Genomic DNA, 12,062 nt, shown 5'->3' with positions numbered 1-12,062 from the left:
AATCGGACTGCACTCACTGATATGTGAGATATTTGCCCCCGTTCCTAAGTGGAATGTTCATGGACAAAATTTGCATTTGCAAGATTTCTAACAAATTTTCTCTAAAGCCAAAATGTTTAAGAAATTTCATCTAAAGAAAAAGTTTTACAAACTTTTCTCTTAAAAATATTTCACAAAGACAGAATCTCACCAAATTTTCTCTAAGCACAAAATTTCAACAAATTTTCTTTTAACACAAAATTTCAGAATTTTTCTCTTAACACAAAATTTCACCAAATTTTCTCTTAACACAAAATTTCAGAAATTTTCTTTGAATTTTCAATCCATTTTTATACCCACCACTATAGGATGGGGGTATACTTATTTCATCATTCTGTTTGTAACTCCTCGAAATATTCGTCTAAGACCCCATAAATATATTCTTGATCGTCATTAGATTCAAAGTTGATCTAGCCATATCCGTCCCTCCGTCTGTCTGTCGAAAGCACGCTAACTTTCGAAGGAGTAAAGCTAGCCGCTTGAAATTTAACACAAATACTTCCTATTAGTGTAGGTCGGTTGGGATTGTTAAAGGGCCATATCGGTCCATGTTTTGATATAGCTGGCATATAAACCGATCTTGGGTCTTGACATCTTGAACATCTAGAGGGCGCAATTTTTATCCGATTTAGCTGAAATTTTGCACGTGGTGTTTTAGTATGACTTTCAACAACTGTACTAAGTATGGTTCAAATCGGTTCATAACCTGATATAGCAGCCATATAAACCCATTTGGGGTCTTGACTTCTTGAGCCTCTAGAGGGCGCAATTATTATCCGATTAAGCTGAAATTTTGCATGACGTATTTTATTCTTACTTTAAACAACTCTGCTAAGAATAATTCAAAACGGTAAATAACCTGATATAGCTGCCATATAAACCGATCTGGGGTCTTGACTTCTTGAGCCTCCAGAGGTCGCAATTAATATCCGATTTGCCTGAAATTTTGTACGACGGATTTTCTCATGACCACATACGTGTTTATTATGGTCTGAATCGGTCTATAGCCCGATACAGCTTTCATATAAATTGATTCCTCTATTTTACTTCTTGAGCCGCCAAAGGGCGCAATTCTTATTCGAATTGCCTGACATTTTACACAGGTCTCCAACATATAATTTAATTGTGGTCCAAACCGGACCATATCTTGATATCGCACTAATAGCAGAGCAAATCTTTTCTTATATCCGTTTTTGCCTAAGAAGAGATGAAAAATTTTTCTAAAGACAAAATGTTTAAAAAAATTTCTCTAAATAAAAAGTTTTAACAAAGTTTTTTTCTAAAAAACATTCACAAAATTTTCTCTAAAAAAATTTCATAAAATTTTCTCTAAACACAAAATTTTACCAAGTTTTCTCTAAATACAAAATTTCACGAATTTTTCTCTAAGGACAAAATTTTAAATTTAAGAGAATTTTCTCTGAATTTTCAATCCATTTTTTTCTGATGGAATTATTTGGACCTTTTTCCAAAATGACACATTTTTCTTATTTTCTATTAAATAGATAAAATATATATTTTACTCACTTTTTCACTCTTGGCATTGGTGGATAGACAAAGGAAGGACGATGTGTTCGCTTGATGGCCGGCAACACAGGATAACTGGTCAGCTGGCTCGAATGATACATCAGAGCCAAATGACCCGTTTGACGCTCATCGCCTGTCAGCTGTTGCTGCGACGATGTACCCGGCGAGGGTGGACCTGAGCCGTCACCATCACCATCGCCGCCACCGCCACAGGTCAGTTGAGAGGCGACTGGTAGATTCGATTCATCGATGGTCACCCTGTGTTGGGAGCCCGATTCACGTATGCGAGCCGATAGTTTGGCCGGTGACACAGATGAAGTGTGTGACACACTCTCCGGCGATACCAAAAGATTGGGGGTAGGTGCCACCGTCACCGGTGTTGTGGTACTGGTTGTGGTCGTGTGGCTGGTAATATGGCGCAGGGTCTCATCGCCACTGCTGCTGGCCGCTCGAATGTGTCGCGATTCCTGCAATAGACTAGAGCTGGTATAAGAAGCCGGTACTGTGGGAGTGGGCACTGCCACACCATGCGAATGCGGATGATGATTTTGATGATGAGGATGCTGGAACTGATGGGGCAAGTGATAATGATGATGGCTGCTCATTTGACGGGTTGTGGGTAACTTTTGAGCTGAACTTACGATGGCCTGGGGCTGTTCATCGCGATACGATAGCGATGTGGTTGTGGCCGCAGCCGTTGTCAGTGTCGAGGATGCGGTGGCCCTGGTGTCGCTGGTCGATGCCGACGAGGATGTCGATGGCAATGAGTCCGTAGCCGTACTGCAAGTTGAATTTGAACGAGACATATTAGTGGGGCCAACTAAAAGTTGATGCGAACACAACTAAATTTTAGTAATAAATAATTAGAATGTCTATTTAAATGACTATTGCAAACGAAAGTCAATGCCGTTATGTCTTTTTTTTTTTTTGGTTTTGTACACATTTCCCCGAAACGTGTTGTGGTGCTCTAAGCATTGCTTTCGATACAGTTTTCGTTTATGCTTTTTAAAAATTTTGCACGTCCGGACATAATGATAAATGGATAATAAATGATTTAGGTTTTCTACTTGACACCAGAGCAGACTACGTAAAATCCCTCATCCATGGGTTGTTATGGCTATATATAGACTATTCTATATGACTGACTCTTTCCATCTTTCTCTTTAACTGCCTTTAAATTGAATAATTGAATTGAAAAAAAAAAAAAATAAAACTATAACAACTGTGATTGCCTTTACCATGGTGTTGATGATGTTGATGGAGCATTCCCCGATTCTGCTGAAGCTGCATAACAGCTTGTGGTGATGAAGCGATATCAATCATAGTATTTTATTTTTTTTTTTTTTTTGGTTTTTTGATTTCATATGTTGAGACTTTTATTGTCCCACACAATTCATTCATGTGTCCATTCATTCATTTTTCTTTTTGTTTGATAAACTGATACAATGTGAGTTTGTGGCTGACAACAAAAATTATATACCAGAAGCCAAAGGGAACCAAAGATCCATTCATGAAAATTAACTCACAGCACATATAATACTCAACAAGTAAAAGAGAGCTAAGTTCGGCCGTGCCGAGTCTTATAGACCCTCCACCATGGATCGCATTTGTCGAATTCTTTTCGCGGTATCTCTTTTTAGACAAACAGAGGATAAAGGAAAAGAATTGCAATGCTATTGGAGCTTTATCAAGTTATGGTCCGATTCGTACTATAATTGAATTGAGTGTTGGTGAACATAGTTGAAGTCATTGTGTACAATTTCAGCCAATTCGAAGAATTGCGCTCTTTAGAGGCTTTAAAAGTAAAATCAGGATATCGGTTTATATGGGAGCTGTATCAGGCTATAGACTGTATAAATTCAGATCATTTTTGACACGTATATTGAAGGTCATGGGAGAAGGCGTTGGGTAGTAATACATCCAAATCGGATAGTAATTCGCCCTCTAGAGGCTCAAGATCCCAGATCGGTTTATATGGCAGCTATATCAAAACATAGACCGATATGGCCAATTTTCAATTCCAACTGACCTAAAATAGTAAGAAATAGTTATGCAAAATTTCAAGCAGCTAGCTTTACTCATTCGAGAGTAAGCCTGCTTTAGACAGACACACAAACGGACGGACAGATGGACAGACGGACGGACATGGCTAGAGCAATTAAAAATATCATGACGATCAAGAATACTTTATGGGGTCTTAGACGCATATTTCGAGCTGTTACAAACGGAATGACGAAATTAGTACCCCATCCAATGGTGGAGGGCATAAAAAGGACAGGCAACAAAAAGATCAATCAAATAAAATAAAAACAAGTAAAAAGGCATTAAGTTCGGCCGGGCCGAACTTTGGATAACCGCCACTTCCGGTATAAATGTAAACCACCTTTCGTCATAGTCCGGTGAAAAATGCATAATTTATGCCCCCATAACAGCTATATCGAAATATGATCCGATTTGGACCAAATTGGACACTGATATTTAGTGTTCTAATAAGACATTGTTCAATTTTTTAGAACAAATATTGGTCTTTTTTACGGATGTCGAAAAGCCAAACATAAGTCAGTGCCAAATTTCAGCGAAATCGGATTATAAATGTACCTTTTATGGGCCCCAAACCTTATATCGAGAGATCGGGCCAACTTGCAGAAAAATGCCAAAGAGCCTTATACAACTCACTGTTCCAAATTTCGGCGAAATCGGAAAATAAATGCGCCTTTTATGGGCCCAACACTTTATACCGAGAGATCGATCTATATGGCAGCTATATCCAAATCTGGACCGATCTGGGCCAAATTTAAGAAGGGTGTCGAAGGTCCTAACGCAACTCACTGTCCCAAAATTCAGCGACATCGGACGATAAATGCGCCTTTTATCGGCCCAACACTTTATACCGAGAGATCGGTCTATATGGCAGCTATATCCAAATCTGGACCGATACAACTAATACAACTCACTGTCCCAAATTTCGTTGAACTCGGACAATAAATGCGCCTTTTATGGGTTCAAAACCTTATATCGAGATATCGGTCTATATGGCAGCTATATACAAATCTGAACCGATTTGTGCCATATTGCATAAGAATGTCGAAGGACCTAACTTAACCCACTGTCCCAAATTACGGGGAAATCGGAAAATAAATATATTCAAATTTGGACCGATCTGAGCCAAATTGAAGAAAAATATTGAAAAGCCTAATACAACTCACTGTCCGAAATTTCGGCGAACACGGACAATAAATATATCCAAATCTGGACCGATCTGAATACAAATATCGATGGGCCTAACACAACTCACTGTCCCAAATTTCAGCAAAATTGGATAATAAATGTGGCTCTTATAGTCCTAAGACCCTAAATCGGCGGATCGGTCTACATGGGGGCTATATCAAGATATAGTCCGATATAACCCATCTTCGAACTTAACCTGCTTATGGACAAAAAAAAGAATCTGTGCATAGTTTCAGCTTAATATCTCTATTTTAAAAGACTGTAACGCAATTTCAACAGACAGAAGACAAACGGACGGACGGACATGACTAGATCGTCTTAGATTTTTATGCTGAACAAGACTATATACTTTATAGCGACGGAAATGGATATTTCGATGTGTTGCAAACGAAATTACGAAATGAACATTCCACCTTCCTTCGGTGGTGGGTATAATAAAAGCGTGTCAAGTTTGGCCGGGCCGAATCTTATGGACCCACCCCCATGGATTCTGCTAAAAATTTAAAAATAAATTTAGCTGAAGGGCATAGTTTTATTCTACATACAAAACATCTGTCAAACCAGCAAAAACTACAGCTTCTAGGAACCGAACTAGGATGATCGAGAGACCGCTGTACTTGGGATCTATATCAGGTTATATACTGATTTGAACCATATTTGGTACAATTGTAGACAACGACTTCCAATATATCTCCAGTAGCATAGCAATTCTTTTCTTTTATCCTTTATTTGCCTAAGAAGAGATACCAGAAAAATAACTCGACAAATGCGATCCACGGTGGAGGGTATACAAAATTCGGCCCGTTTGAACTTAATGCGCTTTAACTTGTTTTATATTATTTTATAAATCATATATCCATTATATACCTTGCTTATCTATGTACATTGTAACCTAGAGTCAAATTGTTTCGAATAAGTTCTAATTCTACAAAAAAATCCATCTTCAATATGAGATTGTGCTCTCCTTATCATTTCCTTGGTTATATAACCTTGTGCTGTCCGCTGGCTTTAAAAAAAGAAGATATTTTTTTGTCTCTGATTTGCACATCCGACAAATAGATTGGAAAAGAAAGTTAATTTGTACAAGTGCCTGCTGTTACACTCGAACACATTCATACAAAGCACTCTCGAGGGCCACAATATCATATGGACTTTGAAGAACACTCACTTACACACTATAGCAGTCAAACTTTAAAGAGTCTCTGTATGTGTTTGCTTGCTTTAAAAATCAAGCCACACACACACACATAACATATGCAAACACTCAGATGGCATTAAGTACCACTCACACACTCACCCACAAAGATTTATACCAGAATGTTTCGCGAATTACATTTGGATATTCTTGGATGTTTCATTGGGGGTGTGTGTGTGTGTGTGTGTTTGTCCGTATGTGTTTGATTGTGGGTTCTTGGCGGTAAAGCTGTTGATACCATAGTGTGGTTGTTGTATTTGTTTTAGTTGGCACTCACAAGCTGAGTCAAGTTTTCATTATGTTCAGCTGTTCAGCACCCACATAAGAGAACATATGGTGGCAACGGTTCGTCAGTCATCTAGACACTCACTCAAACTGTCAGCCGGCGGGTGAGTGAGTGAGTCCACCTCACATAGCCTTGTCCGACAATGATCAAAGCATTTCACAAGTGATTACACTTAAACAAAATGTTAAATTGTTTGCCATGTGTTACATACACCCAGAGTATCAGCATTAAATCCTCCATTATCATGTTACTTGGTGTCAATGGAGTTTTAAGTGTAGCAACACCTTAAGGCATATTTGAAAGTTCTTGTCTTTATAGGGAGTAGGGGTAATAAAATATTTGGGGGTTTTAATGGTATTGGGTTGCCATTTAAGAAGTAAGGCATTGAATTATAATTTGGATTAATTGCCATAAAAACAAGTAAGGACGGGCTAAAGTCGATACCCTACACCACATTGGATATGCAGGCAAAGTTGTTGAACTTAAAATTTGCTTAAATTTAAAATGTACAATAGAATTTGGATCGAAATCCGTACATATTTTAGAAGCCATAGAGTATTTTTTTGCAATTTTTTGAGAAGATCGATTGATAAGCGGGTTAGCAAGGGCCTTAACAGTGAAAAATCGAGAGATGCATAAATATGGGAGCTATATCAAAATCTGAACCGATTTTTATTCAATTCAATAGCAATAATGGGGGTCATAAGAGAAACCCTCGTGCAAACTTTCGTGAGAATCGGTTGGCAAATTACCCAATTTTTGCAATACTAGTCCAAATCGGAGGCCACCGTAGTGCAGAGGTTAGCATGTCCGCCTATGACGCTGAACGCCCGGGTTCAAATCCGAAAGCGAGACCATCAGAAATAGTTTTCAGCGGTGGTTTTCCCCTCCTAATGCTGGCATCATTTGTGAGGGACTATGCCATGTAAAACTTCTCTCCAAAGAGGAGGCACGCCGTTCGGACTCGGCTATAAAAAAGGAGGCCCCTTATCATGAGCTTAAACTTGAATCGGACTGCACTCATTGATATGTGAGAAGTTTGCCCCTGTTCATTAGTGGAATGTTCATGGGCAAAATTTGCATTTGCAGTCCAAATCGGACTACCAAATTTATGGGAGCTATATATAAATCTGCACCGACTTCTTTCAAATTCACCAATAATTTCGAGACTTATAAGAGAACCCCTCGTGCAAAATTTTGTGATAATCGGTTTACAAATGACGCTATAATTGCAATTTTTGTCCAAATCGGATGAACATATATATGGGAGCTATCCAAATCTGAATCAATTTTTTCCAATTTCAATTGACTTCGTCTCTAGTTCCAAGAAAATGCTTGTGCCAAATTTTAAGACGATCAGATGAAGATTGCGACCTGTACTTTGAACACAAATTAACATGGGCACACGGACAGACAGACAGAAGGACTTGGCTAAATCAGAACATTCATCCATGATAAGGAACAGGGGCAATTTTCTCACATATCAATGAGTGCAGTCCGATTCAAGTTTAAGCTCAATGATAAGGAGCCTCCTTTTTATAGCCGAGTTCGAACGGCGTGCCGCAGTGCGACACCTCTTTGAAGAGAGGTTTTACATGGCATAGTACCTCAAAAATGTTGCCAGCGTTAGGAGGGGAAAACCACTGCTGAACATCTTTTCTGATGGTCTCGCCAGGATTCGAACCCAGGCGTTCAGCGTCATAGGCGGTTATGCTAACATCTGCGCTACGGTGACCTCAAAAAAAAATCACAAAGTTATAATACTCTGTACCACCGTAGTGGTGATGATGTCCGATTGCCCTGAAATTTTGCACATAATGTTCTGTTACAACTTCCAACAATCGTTCTAAGTATGGTCTGAACCGGTCTATATCCTGACATAGCTCCCTTATAAACCGATCTCCCGATTGGGCTTCTTGAGTGTCGAAATTGGGCCTGAATCCGAGGATAGTCCACTGGCCCTAAAGGAGCGTGATTAGACTTAAACTCACTTACGCCTCAGTGGTTTGGTGGACTGCTATGGAGAAAAAGTGCAACATAAGGACCATACAACAGGTTCAGAGAACATGTTGTCAGGCATAGACGGAGCGATGAGGATCACGCCCACTAGGGCACTGGAGGCTATTCTAGATATCCGACCCATTGACATACAGATTATGTGTAAGGCAGCCATTGTGGCTATGAGACTTTAAGCGATGGGAGAATGGATTGAGGATGGGAGCAGCTCAGACCATAGCGATATAATCGAGGCGACGATAGGAAACCCGAAGGAAGGGAAGAGGTTTCCAATCGGATACCTGTGATTAACCTTGAAGACAAGTGCGAGGCACTGCTGCCAGCGGAACAGTCTTGGATTGACGGAATCCTAATAATGACATCTGGAAGATCATGTTGGACGGATGGATCAAAGCTAAAGGAGGTCTACATTGAGAACCCAGGAACTGAGATCTGTTTTAGACTGCCTGACCATAATACGGGCCTGCAGGCGGAGATTCGTGTGATCACGGAAAGCGTGAGGTGTTACAGTGCTAACGCGAGGACGTCGAGTGTTAACATCTTTACGGACAGTAAAATGGCCATTAGGGCAACAACAACCAGGACGGTAAGGTCACGAACAGCCTTGCAGTGTAAGAAGGAGATTAACGCCTTCTCTGAGAATGGCAAAATCCCCATCGTTTGGGGGCCGGGACATAACGGAGTAAGGGGGAATGGAAGGGCAGACGAATTGGCGGTGAAGGTCAGAGGACTGCCGTCAATAAATTTGGCTAACCCAAAGCCTTTCGGGTCGACGCAGGCCGAGATAAGGGAGTGGGCGACGGATACACATGCAACCCTGTGGAACAGCGAAACGGTCAGTAGAACGGCGAAAATCCTATGGGGGGATCCAGATCGTGAAAAGAAGAGGCTATTACCGAAAGGAAGTAAGAAGGAGGTCAGTATAGCTCTTGGCATCATAACGGAACACATAGGACTACGAGCTCACTTATATAAAATCGGTGCGTGAAAGATGATGGGACGTTGGAGCATTTCCTTTGCCATTTACCGGCTTTAGCATCGAACAGATATCTACACTTAGGTGGAGACACAATACCAGACATGAACCAATTTAGGGGAGTGGCAGGGAAAACAATTAAGGATTTTGTAAGTAGCACGGAATTCCTAACTCAGATTTTACTTTTTTGTAGTATTTTGAGAGCATAACAAGCCGATTACTGGCTTAGGTGTATGTCCATAGTGGCATGAGGCGGATTTACATCCAAGCCCTCTTTTCAACTTAACCTAACCTAAACATTCCTTTGCATATGTCAATATACTCTTTACGCTTTTATTGAAGTTTTATTTATCTTTATGGTAAACCATAATATAGAGAAGCATGCGACTGTTATAGTAACTTCTATTGTTGTTAGTGTAATGCCAACTTTAACTTTACTAAAATCATTATATATGAAATTTTTTTGCAAATTACCGTAAATATTTTTCTCCAAGTATTTTCCACTTGATAGTTCATTCGTTCATTCGAATGCTTCACAAATTGCTCACAAAGAACTTGGAGCGACCCACAATATTAACAGATTTGCAAAAAAAAACGAAAAGAGAAACAAGAATAAATAAAATGCAAACAACAAAAGACTGAAGGCTGAAATCTGAATGAAGAACGGCATGAAAATTACAAATTGTAACATAAATACATTCGACGAAACAGGTCATCAGTTAAAGTTCAAGTGCCCGGCAGATTAAACCTCCCACTTGAGTTGGTGGAGTACAAGGTGGTTTTTTTTTTTTTGATCCACATAGAAAATGAGGTAGGTAAGGCATTATGCCAAAAAATATAAATTGCCAACAAATACAGACTCTCTTATTCTCTGGGCTGTTTGGGGCATGCCAAAAAGTTAAATTATTGTTGTCATTAAAAGTAAATTGCGAAAAACTTGGATACTTATTATTATCTTGACTTGCTTGGGAGTTCCGTAAATTTTTACGACTGCCACCGGATATGCGAAAGCATTTTTATGGCATAAAACCTAAAAAGTTAAACACAAGTGGCATTTTTATAATGAAATTGAATTTAAACATAATTTGCCCTTGTAAACACACACACACACACATACACATCTTCAGAAACACACATACCGCAGACAACGTTCTGCTTGGGCTGGTGGTAAAGTTTTATCTCTTAATTCGAAAATGCATTTACTCGCAGCAGTTGCTGTTGCTTAATATTAACAATATATCAAGGCTCTGTGCTCTCTCTCCCTCTCTCACTCGCACTTGTTATTAAACTCTTACTTTTACTCTATGTTATTGAGTTTTGTTTGTGCTATAGCAAAGCGAGCTGCGAACACTTGCATAATCACACTCTTGTGCGGAATGCAAAATTCTCTGTCTCTGTCTGTGCTCTGTTCAGCTTTCGTTGTTATTTGTGTGATTATAGCCATTAAGGGAAAATAATCTCATGCGTGAGACTAAGCGAGTATGCATTACAGTGGGTATTATGGGGGTCTTGTCTATTGAAACTCTTGGGAATGTTCGGTAGACGACAAAAATTAAATATTCCAAATGAAAATCATGTGTTAAAAGTATGATAATCGAGTTTTTACAGAGTTGTTGCTTTTGATTACTCATTTGCTGTGGCAAAGGCACAAACACATAGTTACTGTATCACACTGGTATGCACTGTTATTATGTTGGGTAACAGGAAGTATTATAGTATAGGGAGCGGGGATATCAATGCAAATTAAAGTTGATGGGATTTTTTTCTTGAAACGAAACAATTTAAAGACAAAATTTTGATAGAAAATTTCAATAAAATTTCCGGCAGAGACAAAATTTCAATAAAGTTTGAGATTTTTCCTAAAGAACAACTCCTCGAAATATTCGTCTAAGACCCATTAATCTTATATATAAAATTCAATTTGTGTTTGTTTGTTTGTTGGTTTGTTTGTTTCTTCCGTATAGACTCAATACCGGCTGAACCGATTACCTTGAAAATTTCAAAGATTGTGTAGGATGGTCTGAAAAGAAACATAGACTATATAATTTTTTGATATCGAGAGGGGAGCGGACCATCCCCCTTACCCCATAAGTACTACCCAAAAATAAAAGTGGTCCGATCGGGACAATATGGGATTCAAATGAAAGGTATTCAAGAGTAGAGTACGAATTTCATAATAAAAGTTTGGTCCAAATACCTGGGGGGCCCACCCCAGCCCCAAATTTCCTTAAAATAGGTTTATTTGACTATCATGACAATATGGGACTCAAATGAAAGGTATTCAGGAGTAGATTACGAATATGGTCAGCAAGTAGGAATAGACTCCATAATTTATTGATAACTGAAAGGGGCGGACGCTCCCTCGTTACCCTAAAAACTCTACCCAAAATCAAAAGTGGAGCGATAAAGACAAAATGGGTATCAAATGAAAAGTATGCGAGAGTAGATAACGAATCTGGCATACAAATTCATGTCGAACTATAGAGGGTCACCCCACCCCTCCAAAAACGCCCAAAATGAGCACATTAGGCAATCACGGATATATGCGACTCGGTTGGTTTGTTCCGTATAGACTGAAAAACTGCAGAACCGATTTTCTCGAAATTTTCGCATTTTGTGTTGGGTGGTCTGAAAGGAAACATAGGATATATAATTTTTCGATATCGGACGGGGAACGGACCCTCCCCCTTATGCCAAAAACACAACTCAAAATCAAAAGTGGATCGATCGGAACAATAAGTGGACCGATCAGAATAGTATCAAATGAAAGGTATTGTTAAGTAGAATACGAATAC

The 12,062-nt window shown here is 39.2% G+C and overlaps 1 protein-coding gene across 1 annotated transcript in view; it reads right to left on the bottom strand.

Moving 5' to 3' along the window:
• LOC106083861 (proton channel OtopLc) overlaps window positions 1-12,062 on the bottom strand; it is a 172,125-nt gene that overhangs the window by 34,102 nt on the left and 125,961 nt on the right. The window contains exon 3 of the mRNA XM_013247138.2: window positions 1,567-2,033. Coding sequence (XP_013102592.2) covers window positions 1,567-2,033 — 467 coding nt within the window. The remainder of the gene's footprint in view (window positions 1-1,566; window positions 2,034-12,062) is intronic.

This window comes from Stomoxys calcitrans, chromosome 4 (genome assembly GCF_963082655.1).
Source record: "Stomoxys calcitrans chromosome 4, idStoCalc2.1, whole genome shotgun sequence".
NCBI classification, from domain to species: domain Eukaryota; kingdom Metazoa; phylum Arthropoda; class Insecta; order Diptera; family Muscidae; genus Stomoxys; species Stomoxys calcitrans.
This window is presented reverse-complemented; position numbering and strand designations above follow the sequence as displayed.